General features: G+C 40.2%; 1 protein-coding gene across 1 annotated transcript; it reads right to left on the bottom strand.

The window, feature by feature from the left end:
- Nucleotides 1-4,944: 4,944 nt before the first annotated feature.
- On the bottom strand, nucleotides 4,945-14,822 carry LOC135771669 (extracellular calcium-sensing receptor-like). Its single transcript, XM_065282004.1, has 6 exons — nucleotides 14,608-14,822; nucleotides 13,024-13,315; nucleotides 12,012-12,806; nucleotides 11,716-11,940; nucleotides 5,930-6,053; nucleotides 4,945-5,840 (listed from the first exon to the last, which is right to left on the bottom strand). The coding sequence occupies exons 1-6, from the start codon at nucleotides 14,820-14,822 to the stop codon at nucleotides 4,945-4,947; spliced, it is 2,547 nt and encodes an 848-aa protein (XP_065138076.1).
- Nucleotides 14,823-15,246: the final 424 nt, after the last annotated feature.

The raw sequence follows: 15,246 nt of genomic DNA, 5'->3' as shown, positions 1-15,246 counted from the left end.
TTAGCAAAATGTTGCAGTGCTACTTTATATTTTCAACAGAAGTCTACTTCTAAACGTTTTGTAACACGACACTGTAAAACACACTCCTGACACTCACAATCTTAATGCACTCGTGCTCTGAATAAAGATAATTCATATAAGAAAGTAACTTTTGAAACGGTCCTGTGCTACATGCTATCGTTAGCATTACACCACAAAATAAATGCTATCGTTAGCATTACACCACAAAAACAATAACATAATATATTACAGATGCCCTGTAACCAATCCGATGTTTACTCTTGTCTTTTCCCCGAAGTTGGTCATGCACTATTTTGGCCGCACTAGATAAGGATTTTTTTTAAACTTACAAGGAGTTTCCGTGAGTGTCTGGATTGTGCTGGAAGTTGGTCGCTTCTTTCAGTCTACAGAGTCCATTTGAAACATGCTAGCGATTGCCGCTGTTTACTAATGACTGCCGTGCGTCTATATGGAACGTCCAGGTAGACGAGCACGCGCATGACGTCACATTTTGAATTTCGCGCCAATTCGGACCCGACTTCTCCACACAGAAAAGAGCCTACAGGCTGATAGAGACAACCGTGGAGGACACTCAAGGTGTCATTCTTTCTATTACATTATGGTTGCCTCATAAATATACAAATGAAAACTCTATCGTAAAGATTTTTTTAAGTAATAACTTAAATCCAGCCCCTTTATTTTACTTTTTATTTTTTGGAAATATATATTTAGCTGTAGGATACCTTGTTAGTCTTTTTCATAAGGGGAAATATAGCACCTTGCGTTCTCAGTGCACCTCCTTGTGGTTTATAACTGTTGTTATAAGATATCCAGGGCTCGCAAAATCTCTAGCCCGAGCCTCGAGGGCTACCAAAATGTATCTCCGCCCTGCCCATCGGGTATAGCGGGGAAAAAAATATTTGAATGTTTTCGCATTCTCTCAGATTTAGTTAGGAAATTATATTGTATGTAATTCGGCGTCGTCTGTCAGTCATTACTATCCTCACGTAACAAGTGAAACTGTCAGGAAGTAAAAGTATAATTAAACCCATTATTTTTCTCGTGTTCGCGATTCTCCCGGCTGTGCTCTTCACGAGTACGCGCTTAAGTTATTTCGTTTTTACTTCAGCCCTATCAAGCTAACCACAACGTCAATCACGTTTTCCGCCATTTACCTCAACCACTCTCACCGCAGAGATTCGGGGCATTAGACTGTATTAATATTAACGGTCTATGATCTTCGTCTTTGGTGTTCAACGGCTGCTCGCATCCAGTTTGTTGCATGCTTAGGACTTCATGAAGGCTTACAATGTTTTGTTTTTTACCCGCCCCCTTGAAATCAAAACGTGATTGGTTGATTTGCCCGTCACTCTCCACACCAAAACACATTGCTTGGCCTTCCCTGGGATTCATGAAGTCCTAACCAATGAAAGAGCCAGATAACCGGGCCTTAATAAATTCTGATTGGATTAGATGTTTTCATGACATGAACCTGACAGTAAGCTTAACGTTAGAACATAGATGAGAGAAAATATATTATATGTATTGTATTAAATTGAATTAAATAAAAATTTTAAAATGTAAAAACATATTTTTATTGAATACTATATTATTTATTTGTATTATTATTATAAAAAATCTTTTTATAAATTTTTTAGGCCTTCTCTGAAGGCGTAGAAGGCCCTGAAGGTTCCCCACTGTCGTAACCCAATGCCTTTCATAGGTTCAATGAAGTAAGGGCTGAAAAAAGGGCTAGAGGACCAGTTCGATCACGTCCTTTACCAGCAGGACAGCGATCTCTGCACATAAGACGTGAGCATTTGCACAGATGCCTGGCTCAGGACTTTCTTTAGATGCACAAGGTGCAGGATATAAGAAGGGGAACAATTAGGAGAAAAGAGGGAACAGGTGCGATTGTAATGAATGGGAAAACGAGAGGGAGTGGTGAGAACACGTAGACACTGAGCATGCGGCGAGCTGTCAAAACAAAGCCACGTACACAACAGAACAGAACGAAGAGCACAAAAGACAACAGAAGTCAGAGCGATCAGACCGGAGACATAACAGATACTTTGTTTGCACAGTCCTACCATAATTTTGTCACTCCTAGACGTACGTCTGGCATCAGGGGAGAAACGTTTACCTCGATGAAGGAAAGTCATTGTCTCACCAGGCTATGTTTATTTGGCTATCCAGTGCTGAGCTTCGGTGAGCTACGCGGCGCACCTATAATGCGGGGGGAGAGAAAACTGTCCTTCTGTGGCCCCAAGCAACCCCTCCACATCTGTGAAAACTACACCTTGCTCAACTTGCTCTTCATCCTCTTCCTCCTCTTCAGGCTCAGGGGGAGCATACATTTTAAAAGCTTTAACAAAATTTGACCCGTTGTCTGTAACGGTGGCGGTGATCTTATGTGAAAGGCCAAACGCTGAGTGAATCTGTTCCATTTCAAAGCCTATAACATCATATGAATGCCTGCCCTTTATTCTTTTGCATGTGATGGAAGCTTTCTTACATTCAAGTTGCGTGGATTGATCCAGTGCACAGTAATTCCCGGAAAGCTTCGGTTATGGCTACTCCATATTTCCGCAGTGATTTAATTTCTTTAATTTAATCTCCATTTTTAGATAACATTTGTCCAGTTAAAGTTTATGATCTGAACATGGGCGCCTGTCTCCTGTTATTGGTATTTTGCTAAGTATCTTTCTGAACGCGGGAGACTCGACCGAATTGATGGGCAACATTTCAAGGATAATGAACGAAGCGACAAGTTTGTTCAACTCTTGTTTAGTTACCTCCTGGTGGTGAACAGGAAGTTTTAGCTGCTTATTTGGGGTTGAACTCAACATATCATCATTTCCCCAACAGGGATCTTAAGCTACAAGCTTCATGTTAGCATGTTTTCCTTTCAAATGCTTGGTGAGGTTGGCATTCGAGTTAAGGGCAGTGGACAAAAGTTTCTCACCAAGACACAGTGTACACCTTACACTTACATTCCTCCCCTTAGTTTCAACGAGTTTGAAGTAGTGGAAATACCTCTATCGCACAAAAGTTAGCGTCGGCTGCTTCTCGCTTGCCACGATTTCTTTGCAGACTGCCACCAGCCTCTGTCACATGTGTGGACCTTGTGAATATTGCGCAAGCGCGCAGATGGCAGTGTCGCTGTTAAATCTAACCAAAAGTAACGTTGTGCCGAATTGCAAAATGAACCAAATTTAACATGTTATAAACACAACACTGGAGAAGGGTGTCCATGCCAAAATTCTCAGGTAGTTGGTTTAGCTCTGTTCTGGTCTCCAGCAGTCTTCTCAGCATATCAAAAGTGCTGTATCCAGGACCAGAGTTTTTGCCACATCTTTTAATTAAAGTCTTCAATAGCTGCTGATGATTTCCTTGCACTGTGTACTAGTTTTCCTGCTTTTGTTATGACTGATTGAACACTTGTGTGCTTCATGGCATCTTTAAGTGTGAGCTGAAGTGTGTGGGCTAGGCATGGCATTCTCTGGAATTTGTTCTCCCCATCTTCTGACAGCTTAAGTTCTTAGCTCTCAAGTTCCCCATGCATCTAATGTCTGATCAATGAAGCGAGTAATGGACTCCACTGTGTGAGGGTGCTCAAAGTGGTGCAGGTTAAGCAGGGCATGGTGAACCTGGCCTCCGGGGTTGACACATCCATAAAAGATGATGTTAATCCTCTCTTGCTCCAACCATCTACACATAGGGTCAACTTTCTCGCATCCTTAACTCTTTTAATTTCTGCTTTGCCGCATTCATCTTAGCCCAAAGGCTGTTGTCTCCAATGGTTTTGAACTTTGGTTCGAGTACAATGGCAAACTTTTTGAAGGCAATCGACTTACACAGTCGTGTATACAGCCCAGTATCAATAAACCGATTAACCAATGCTGTTATGATTGCTATTTTTAGTTATTTATGCCAGATTTATGTGAAGCATAAATGGATTTTTGTAACATGTAATGTTTATTTTTTTTAGATTTAGGCTCTGTTTGTGTTTTTTGTATGGTTGCAATATAACTTAGTGTTATTGGAATCTAGATCACTGACTTTGGCTTGTATTAATTATGTCAGATAGTATATACTGTAAGAAATGTGACACTTACAAGGTGTGTACTTAAATGGCTTTTTAAATTTTTTATTTACAAATTATTAAACTGAATTTATATTATTTATTAAGTGCAAAAAGTCTGTCACTTTTATTAGGCAATACACAATGTAGGTCCAGAATATAGCTGTGATGAAAATGGTCAGTGAGAGTCCATTGTGCCTGCAGAGCCTGCCACAGTGTGAGGAGAGCAGAACTAATGGGTCAGAAAGCTTGCTGGTTCTCACAGGACAGCATCAAGCTACTGTCATGCTAACACATTGACCCCAGGGAAGTCAACGAAAATCGAGCAGGAACAAAACATTTAACAGTTGATCGCTGTCAAAAAAGTTTAGCAATGACGTCCCTAGGATATCAGCATCAATGACAGTGTTCTTAATATGACAAAGTGTTTCAATTAATGCCATTAATGTTTATTTTTAATCAGTGTATACAACTAGTCAACTAAATGAATATAATATGGCAAAGATGAATGTACATTTATACATTGACTCAATAGATTTATAGCATTTTGAAAAAAACCTTGGATTTATTGCATTTTGCGGAAAAAATAATCAGTTTTTATAATAAATCTTTGAAAATCAAATTATAGATTTGAATTATGTATGTTTGTATGTTATTATAACCTAAAGATGCTATGTGAAAGTTTGTAAAAGAAAATAGTGGTTTTCATTTTTGCACTTTCTTGGTATAGAAAACACGTTTTTACCGAAATTGGTCAAAATGTATTTATTGTGTTCTAAAACCAAACTCTTCATACTTAGTTAATTACTACATCACATTGTTGTCCAATTAGATTTTCATCCTTGAGTTTCTTAGAATAACTATTTCGCAATCATATGTTTTTTTGTATTTTCCTCTGGTTTTAACAAAATTATGTAGCATTTTGGTGCAAATATGCAAAATAGTAAAGCAAAACTTGAAGCTAAAATAGCAAATATCTCCAAGGCTAGAGTAAATTTTCCAGGTGTACTGACATAAGCTAGAAAAAATTCAACCCATACAGCACAGAATATGAACATACTAAATGTGATGAATTTAGCTTCATTGAAGTTATCAGGGAGCTTCCGAGCCAGAAAAGCTAAAATAAAACACACGCCTGAAAGCAAGCCTATATAAGCAAGAACAGCCCAGAAACCAACAGCTGAACCTAAACTACATTCTAGAATGATCTTATCGTTGTAATAACGCATGTTCTTATATGGGAAAGGAGGTGATATTGTTAACCAAAGCACACAAATTAGGACCTGTATTAATGTAAGGATAACAACACTTAGTCTTTGTTGAGGAGGCCCAAACCATTTCATAACAATACTTCCTGGAAGTGTGGCCTTGAATGCCATTAACACCACTATTGTTTTCCCCAGAACACAGGAGATACACAGGACAAAAGTGATCCCAAACGCCGTGTGACGTAACATACAGGACCACTCAGTGGGGCGACCAATGAAAGTAAGGGAACAGAGAAAACACAGAGTCAGTGAGAAGAGCAACAGGAAGCTCAGCTCTGAATTGTTGGCTCTTACAATAGGTGTTTGTTTATGAAGATAAAACACAAAAGATACAATTGATGTAACTAATGCTCCAATGAGAGAACAAACAGAAAGCACAATCCCCATGATTTCTGTATAGGAAAGGAATTCAATAACTTTTAAAACACATTTGTCGTTACTTTCATTCGACCAATACTCCAAATCACAAGAAAAGCAGTCACTAGAATCTGTGAAGAAATTAAACAAATATGAATACAAAGCACATTTCAAGGTCTCTGGCCATTGTACAGTATTATAGCATGAGCTACTGTAGTACCTGTGCTGTTACTGATCTCTCCTGGTGGACATTGTATGCAGTCATAACAGCAGATAGGTTTTCCTTTCTGTACAGCCTTCCTAGTGCCTGGAGGACAACTTGCACTGCACACAGACACCGGCAGCTGTAAAAAAAGAAGTCCCATGTTAGGCCCAAATAATGATTTCAATTGTGTTAGCATTGTAATGATAAGTGGCGGCTGGTGACTGCTCTTCCGAGGGGCGCAGATTCAAAATATGTGTGTGTTGTGTCATGTGCATCACGTGTTTTGTCAAAATAAGTGCCTGCTGCACACGCGTCAAAACCGTTTATGATAAAAGAGACGTTCACATTCACAAAATACACGCAAGATACTGCCTTAACAGTAAACTCTGATTACGCATTAGATTATGTGAGTATCTGGCAAACGCGAGCATCTTTTTTTATCATAAACCCTTTAGCAATGTCACTGATTTGCCAGGTCCTTCCACTAACACCCCTCAGTATCACCGATCACCTGAATTCTAATTTGCTACACCTGTCACCGTTCATCAAGACTCCACTATATATACCAACCACAAAGACACCGTCTGGTCTCGTCGAGCGCTAACTACTGTTACGTTTCCGATATATACCTGACTCCCATACTTTCTGTATTTTTCAGAGTTCCCTGGTCTTCATCATCGTCTTCATCTGGATTATTCTCCCTCAGTGTGTCTGTTTGTCTGTGGCTCACCCTTGGATTCCCTCACGATCACCATTTACCATTCATTCAATTGTCAATAAACTCTGTTCAGTTTTATTTACATCTGTCTCCGCTGTCTTCTGTCCACTGACAGACCGGACCAATAACTTAACATGTCTCAACAGGATGCTTTCCAGAATCTTGTGGACATATTATGATCGGAATTGCTACAGACACCTCAGACCACTGCAACTCATCAGGCTACCATACCCACAGTTCCCATGGCCAATCCAAATCCATTCTCTGGTGAGGCGCATGAGTGCAAAGGTTTCATTTTACAATGTGAACTAATCTTTGAGATGCAACCCAATCGCTTTCCCACAGACAGCAGTAAAATAACCTTTATATTATCTGTACTCACCGGCAAAGCGCTTCGTTGGGCAGCTTCCATTCGAGAACAGAATGGTTCAGTCCTTCAATCCTATCGTGCTTTCATCAACGGTTTTCAAGAAGTGTTTGGTTTTCCAGAAGGCGATAACTCAGTCTGTGATGAACTTTACGACATTAAGCAGGGTAAAGAGTCAGCTGCTGAATTCTTACTACGGTTTCGTACCCTAGCAGCCACTAGTGGCTGGGATGAACGAGCCCCTACAACTTACCGTAATGGTCTCAACACAGATCTTCATCTACAATTAGCAGCTTTTGATGATAACATCCGACTCGAACGCGTTATCCAAAGAGCGATTCACACAGAAAACCGTATGCTTGCATGTAACACTCCTCAACTTGCACTCTATCGCCCACCAGACCGTCCTCTCCAGGACCAGAACCCATGCAGTTGGAATCCACTCGCATCCCACTGTCAGAGTGACAATGACGCATCAATCAAGGGTTATGTTTATACTGTGCAGCAGGGGGCATCTCATTGCAGAGTGCCCCATCCGTCCACCCCGGGCTTTGGTGAGTATGGTTCAGCCAGAAAAATATATTTACACTCCTCTAACAACTAAAGTCAAGTTATCCTATCATAAATTCTCCATTATAGTGTCTGCCCTCATCGATTCCAGGTCGGCAGGGAACTTAATCTCCTCCCAGCTCTGCCGGCAGTATAACATCAAGAAAGAATCCATTGAACAGAAATTGAAGGTACAATCAGTCACTGGAAAACCCCTCAATCGCTCATCATTGAAACATCGATCCAGGGAAATCACTCTGACAGTGGGCATCCCACACCAGGAGAAGATCAAATTTCTGGTCCTGGAGAATTCCACCGCGGACGTGATTCTTGGACGACCGTGGCTTATTGAACATCATCCCGAGCTCTCTTGGGACACGGGAGAATTCAAACGTTGGAGTAATCACTGTTTCCCACATTGTTTTCCTGAGATACCTAAACCTCATCATCTTGAAAAACTCAAGGTATGCAGCACAACTATTGAAAGCCCTCAAGATAATGTATGCATGTCTATTCCTCCAGAATACTCAGAGTACGAGGATGTCTTCTGTTCCAAGAGAGCTTCGAGGCTACCACCTCACCGGCCATGGGTCTGTGCGATTGATCTCCTCCCGGGTGAACCAGTACCAAAAGGCAAAATCTATTCCCTCTCTATACCAGAATGGGAAACCATCTGACCTTCATCCGTGTGCTTATTATTCCTACAAGTTCAGCCCGGCAGAGAAAAACTATGACATCGGAGATCGTGAGTTACTGGCCATCAAATTGGCTCTTGAAGAATGGCAACATTGGCTCAAAGGCTCCCGTCATCCATTCACGGTGTTAACTGACCACAAGAATCTTCAATATTTCCACAAGGCAAAAAGGCTGAATCCAAGACAAGCCAGGTGGGCTCTCTTCTTTTCCCGTTTTCACTTTGTCATCTCCTATCGTCCAGGCACAAAGAACTGCAAAGCCGATGCGTTGTCCAGAATGTTCGCCTCAGATGAAGATCTTTCTCCTCCTGAAAACATCTTGCCAGAAAACATATTTGTGTTTCCCATTGATTGGAGTCAAGAGGACATCGTCCCTGATACCAATAACGCTCCGCCTGGCTGCCCCGCAGGTTTGAAGTATGTACTCTTGCAACATCGTACACCACTCATCACCAAAGCTACTTCCCCTGTTGGTACTGGTCATCCGGTTGCTCAACAAACCCTCTCGCTGCTTAAACATCGCTTCTGGTGGTCCAACATGGCATAAGACATCAGAGGGTTCGTGAGGGGATGTAAGGATTGCGTGATGGCAAAAAACGCTAAACATCTGCCCCATGGAAAACTTCGTCCTCTTCCTGTTCCTCATCGCCCTTGGTCACACCTTGGAGTGGATTTTTCATCAAATCTTCCCCCATCGCAAGGTAATTCCTGCATTTTTTAGTGGTGGATCACTTTTCGAAAATGTTACGATTAATACCCCTTAAAGGTTTGCCGACAGATATGGAATCTGCAGAACTCTTGTTCCAACATTTTTTCAGATACTTCGGTCTCCCAGAAGACATTGTTTCAGATAGAGATCCCCAGTTCATCTCAACAGTGTGGAAAGCATTCTTTAAACTCCTTGATGTGACCGTAAGTCTCTCATCTGGATATAATCCTCAAACCAATGGACAGATGGAATGGAAAATCCTGGAAGTTAGTTTCTTCCTCCGAACCTTCTGCCATAACCACCAGAACTCTTGGAGCCAGTTTGTACCCTGGGCCGAGTACACACAGAACTTGTTACAACAACAAGCTACTGGTCTCACTCCATTCCAGTGTTTCCCTGGTCAGAAGAACCCTGCAAAGTACCATCTGTGCAGCACTGGTTCCAAAAGAGCGATAGGGTCTGGGACTCAGCACATCACCATCTACAATCAGCCCTCCATCGTCATCAACAGCAAGCAGATGCCAGACGAGCCCCTACGCCAAACTTCCAGGTGGGAAATAAAGTCTGGTTATCTACACAGAACATTTGTCTCCAGTTACCTTGCAAGAAGCTGAGTCCCAAGTACATTGGGCCTTTTACTATCATTAAGGAGGTCAATCCAGTAGCCTTTCAACTCCGACTCTCAGCACACTACCGGATCCATCCAGTCTTTCATTTGTCTCAGTTAAAACCCTTCCACTTACCTGTCACCTCTTCTGTTTCCTCCACAGGACCTGGTGAAGAAGCCCCCCTCTTGATGAGGATGGAACCATCTACACCATCAGGGAACTATTGGACTCCAGAGGTCAAGGTGGGCGGCTTGAATATCTCGTGGATTTGGAAGGGTTTGGGCCAGAAGAACGATCTTGGGTTCCCTGTGATGACATCCTTGACCCAGAGCTCCTACAAGAATTTCATCAGGCCAATCCTGACAAACCATCCCCCAGACCCAGAGGCCGCCCTCCCTGCGGGGGAGGGGGGGTGTAGGTTGTTCTGTCATTGATTTGCCAGGTCCTTCCACTCACACCCCTCAGTATCACCGATCACCTGAATTCTAATTTGCTACACCTGTCACAGTTCATCAAGACTCCACTATATATACCAGCCACAAACAAACAGACACCGTCCGGTCTCGTCGAACGCTACCTACTGTTACGTTTCCGATATATACCTGACTCACATACTTTCTGTATCTTTCAGAGTTCCCTGGTCTTCATCATCGTCTTCATCTGGATTATTCTTCCTCAGTGTGTCTGTGTGTCTGTGGCTCATCCCTGGATTCCCTCACGATCACTATCATCATTTACCATTCATTCAATTGTCAATAAACTCTGTTCAGTTTTATTTACATCTATCTCCGTTGTCTTCTGTCCACTGACAAGCAGGCACTTATTTTGACAAGACACGTGATGCACATAGGTTAACTTGACGCGCCGAACACATATTTTAAAATGATGAACCACACACATGACGGGCTACATACATGTTGTGATGAACCTAGCATCATGCGCCCTTGAAAAAAGAAGTCACCCGCCACCACTGGTAATGAATCCCAGGGAAAATGCATACCAACTAAAACATGTGTAGCCTAAGGGGCGATACACATTTCACGTCTTTTGCTTGCTTAAGTCCGTTTTTTCAAATGTAGACGTGCAGTCTGCACACTTACAATGGAAGCAGGGTTCCCACGGGTCCTTGAAATATTTGAAAGTTTGTGAATCTGGGGGAAAAATGTAAGGCCCTACATACAAAGATACAGGTCATTGAAAGTGCTTTAATCTATTTTATGCAAGATTATTCAAATTATTAATATATTATTCCATATCATTCCCTGTGTAGTGTAAGATAATATCATAAAAAATTCTAGACTTTTTAAGCACACGTGCTAAACTGTTCACTTTAAATGCTTATATCTTGTGTATGCGAATGTTGATTCATACCAAAATGCTTTTTTGCATAGTTGTGTTTGACACATGAAAACGTCTCGGGTTAAGTATGTAACTGTTACTCCCTGAGAAGGGAACGAGACGCTGCGTCTCCCTTGCCATAATTCCTGTGTCCCTGTAATGCCGTCTTTGGCAAAATTTCAGATAGCAATATACTTCCTGGCTCCCGCGTCACCCTGTCTTTGTCGTTAAGCCTCACCATTGGTTGAATTTGATATACACATTCAGACGCACTTACCCCTGGAGACGTCCCCAAAGTGTCACCGCAGTGACGCAGTGCAAGTTCCCTCGAAAATGGTACTGTAACAATGTATATTTAAAAGTTAACACCATGTAACCTTGCGCTCAGTTGAAATGTTTCCCCACATTTAGTCCTTGAATTTGAGGGTATTGGACCTGAAAAATCCTTGAAAGGTCCTTGAATTCGAAGTTAACCAAGGTGTGGGAACCCTGTGGTAGCGAAGTGGTCGCGACATACAAGTGGTGCGACATGCTCGTTTTTACCAGGCCTTTCCACACCACATCGAGTTAAAAACATCTCAACTTTTCAGAATGCCGCAAGCGCACAGCAGATCATGTGACATAAACCAACCGAAGGTCGTGTTTTTCTGTGCGGTTTTATAGGCGAAATGTGAACCGCCCCTATGCACTTTACTTAACTTTGGACAAAGCATCTTTCAAATACAAAAAATATTAATTTTGTTATTATCGATTGCATTATTTATTTGCATTATTTCCACTATTGGAACAGGCATTTCATAATTTCTTATTGACGTACCTGCCTGCTGTTCTCAGCCCATACCATAAGTTCCTGATTAACTTTAAGACGTTGCTCTGGAGGCAGTGAGTGGTCATACGAACCAACCACTTTATACTGCATACCTCCATCTTCAGTTGGCTGCCAGTTAAGAAGATCATATTTCGCCACAGGATCACCATCCGAAAAAAATATTTTCTCACCTGTTTTGGCAGTGAAACTGACATCTCTCATATACTCCAGCACCTGATAATAAACACAAACATAATTGGTTTCAGTTCGATTTTTATTTTTTAATTCTCTGTCTTCTTAATCACCTTTCTTGGTGTGGGCACTTCTACTTTGCTGCTGTTGGTGGAGGATTTGACATCGTTTATCAAACTATGCAGTGCATGTGCAATAGCATAAGTTGCCGTGTACACTTTATTTGCCATGCGCATCTCTGATGCATCGGTATATTCATTGTGCACTTCTGTTAAGCGTTCTGAGCCAGTACAGCTACTTGTGCTACCTCCTGTGTTTCTGAAAGAGCACTGAAAGGTTGCTTCCCAAAAATCTTTCAAAAGTTCATTTTTTGGTTCTTGATTAGGGTGCACAGTCAAAAGAAACTCTTGCAGGCCTTCGAGCTTCATGTTCTGTAAGGCAAAGCCCATGACTCCCGTGAGGAAACTGTTTTCCTTTGTATCCTGAATAGTTTGAGAATTGATCCAGGATTCAGTACCGATCCACTGGATCCCAGTTATGTTATGTTGCACAATCAATTTTTTGTACGGGAGAAAATCTCCGATTGATATAAAAAGCACCACCACCTTGGCTGTTCCTTTTTTAACCACTTCCAGTGTTTTTAGTAGCTGCTCTTGTGTATCAGTTCTCAATACGGTCTCTGAGTATTCAACACAAATCCCCAATTCGTGTGCTGTCTTTAAAAATACTCCCATTCCATAGGTACCATAATCATTGCGACTGTTGACCGTTCCAACCCAAGTCCAGCCAAAGTGCTTGACAAGGTGAGCCATCGCAATGCTTTGATAATTATCACTGGCTATCGTTCTGAAGAAGGATGAAAACCTTTTTCTGTCACTCAAGCAGGCACATGAGGCAAAATGACTGATCTACAAAAAACAGAAAAAAACAAAGTATTAAGAAAATTATTGCTTTTTTCTCATAATTGACCCTAAACCCTGACACCATTCCAAGTTCAACAGCATTGTTATATTTACACCAATTTTTTTCATAGAGTTTCATTATTTTTAAAGTGCATCTTGTAGTGGTTCATTATGCATTGATTTATCATGACAACATGTGGCAAATAAATTAGAGAGTTCTTACCACAGGGAAACTGAAAGGGCTTAGTAAAGAGGCGATGGCAATGGTGGGAGAGGAGCTTGACTCTCCAACAATGGCTTGAACAAATGGTGGTCTAGAACAGGACTCATCTTGCAAAGTCTCTTTAAAGCCATTTAACAAAGCCAGGCATGACAGAATAGCCTGATTTATTGACCCACATGAATCATATATTTTATAGCCCAATGTGACACCAGGCAACAGCTGTGTGCTGTTATTTATCTCTTCTATGGCAAAAATCAGCGTCTGAGCTAATTTAAACTCACGAAAGTTAAAGCTGTGACAATAAACATCAGTCAAGTGTTACAGTACATTCTGCAAATAATCATTAAATAAGTATAATAATAGTACCTCTTTAAAAGAGATAGTTTACCCAAAAATGAAAAATCTGTCATCATTTACTGACCCTCAAGTTGTTTCTAACCTCTATAAATTTCTTTGTTTTTCTTTGATCTATCAATAATTTATCCCACCTTTTATAAATATAGTTATTTAAATTTTAGAATTACCTGTTTATTTATACAGTTCTAAAACATAAAACATTTACACTTTACAATAAGGTTCAAAAGAGAACATCAGTTAACTTTATTAGTTAACGTGAACTAATAATGAACTGCCCTTATACAGAATTAATCTTTGTTAATGTTAATTTCAAAAATTATTAATACTTTATGAAAATCTTGTTAACAATAGTCAATGCACTGTGAGCAAACAATTAAAAGCGTTATTTCTGTTAACTAACATTAACAAAGATTTTAAAAAAAATACTGTAACAAATGTATTGTGCATGGTTTGTTTATATTAGTTTATACATTAACTAATGTTAGCTAATGAACCTTATTGTAAAATGTTACCCATAAAACAGAAAGAAAAAACAAATAGATTTTAAACAATCTTAAAACGAATGTGTTAAAACAACACATGTTGTATCTAGTTAAGGACAACACATTTAATGACACATAACTTTGTGTTATTATTGGAACAACAGACTTTTTGTTGTTTTAACACTTCTTGTCTTGTCCCTTTCATAACACATATGTTTTAAATAGGATAACACAAAAATTTTTGAACAATGTTTTAAAAATTAACACATCCTTTCTTAGAGTGAACCAAAGGAATAACAGCTAAACAAAGACCAACTACAGTATAATACAAATGGAATGATAATACTGTAGGTCAGATCAAACAAGTGTGTTTTTAAAGGAGAAATAAAAGTGGCAGGTTGTTCCATAACCGAGGGCCTACCCCGTTCTTTTCCCACTGCAAAGAAGCATCATACAGTCCAAAAGTAACAATTTCACAGTGTTGTTTGCTTCTGGGTTGCACAAATCACAAATTAAGATATTATTAACAGTATTATTTTTTCCTACTATAGAAGTCAATGGTGCTCCAGGTCTGCTTGGTTACAAACATTTTGCAGAACAAAGAAATTCATGCAGGTATTGAACAACTTGATGATAAGTAAATAATGACAGAATTTTCCTTTTTGAGTGAACCATGCCAGTAGTAGTATTTCTAATACTACAGTATTCATAATGCATGGTGTCAAAAAGTTAATCTCACACAGACCTGAAACATGTAACTGGTTCTGGTTTGGAAGTGAAAGGATGAATCTTTGCCACAACATTTCTATGAATTGAGAAAATCCCCCCAATGTTGATTTCTCTTTCTGCAGAAAGTAGTGGGGGGAATGGCTGGCTAAGCATTTTGCAGACTTCTGCTGTGGTTGGGATGCAAGCACCATATAGCAGCAGTAGCAGGAGTGACACTGTCTTCTTTGCCATGCCCATGTGAAGGTAGGCAGGAGCCTTTGTGGCAGAACAGGAAATGATTTGCCTTTTATCGTGTTTTGAAAATCCACTTGGGATCAGCATTATTACACGAGTTTGCTTTTTGCACTCATGGTGCAGTATGCAAGAAACAGCAGGTCATTGAGCAATTATAGTATTTTTTATTGTTTTAAAGAAAATATTGAACTACCTAAAGACCAATTGAAGTTGAACAACAAAATAATGATTTTCCTGCACAATCTTCCTGCAGCAATCCTGCTATTCATTTTTTCATTGAGTTTAGTTACAATTATAATCAAGGTTGGTTGTGTGTTATTGTACCTCATTGCTGTACCATCTCTCATGTCTTATTTTCTTTTGTGAAGTAGTTTATCAACAAATCATTTTTCTGAGTCAGATCTTTTTAATGATTCTCCAG

This window comes from Paramisgurnus dabryanus, chromosome 8, assembly GCF_030506205.2.
Source record: "Paramisgurnus dabryanus chromosome 8, PD_genome_1.1, whole genome shotgun sequence".
In the NCBI taxonomy this organism is placed as follows: Eukaryota; Metazoa; Chordata; class Actinopteri; order Cypriniformes; family Cobitidae; genus Paramisgurnus; species Paramisgurnus dabryanus.
Note: the sequence above shows the minus strand (reverse complement) of the source record. Positions and strands in the feature narration are given on the sequence as shown.

Excerpts from the sequence above, each read along its gene's own strand:
- LOC135771669 (XM_065282004.1), bottom strand. The coding sequence starts at position 14,822 with ATGGCAAAGAAGACAGTGTCACTCCTGCTACTGCTGCTATATGGTGCT. Across the intron at positions 13,316-14,607 it reads GAACCAGTTACATGTTTCAG|CTTTAACTTTCGTGAGTTTA; the intron begins GTCTGTGTGAGA and ends TTATTGTCACAG. Across the intron at positions 5,841-5,929 it reads AGAGATCAGTAACAGCACAG|ATTCTAGTGACTGCTTTTCT; the intron begins GTACTACAGTAG and ends ATTTCTTCACAG.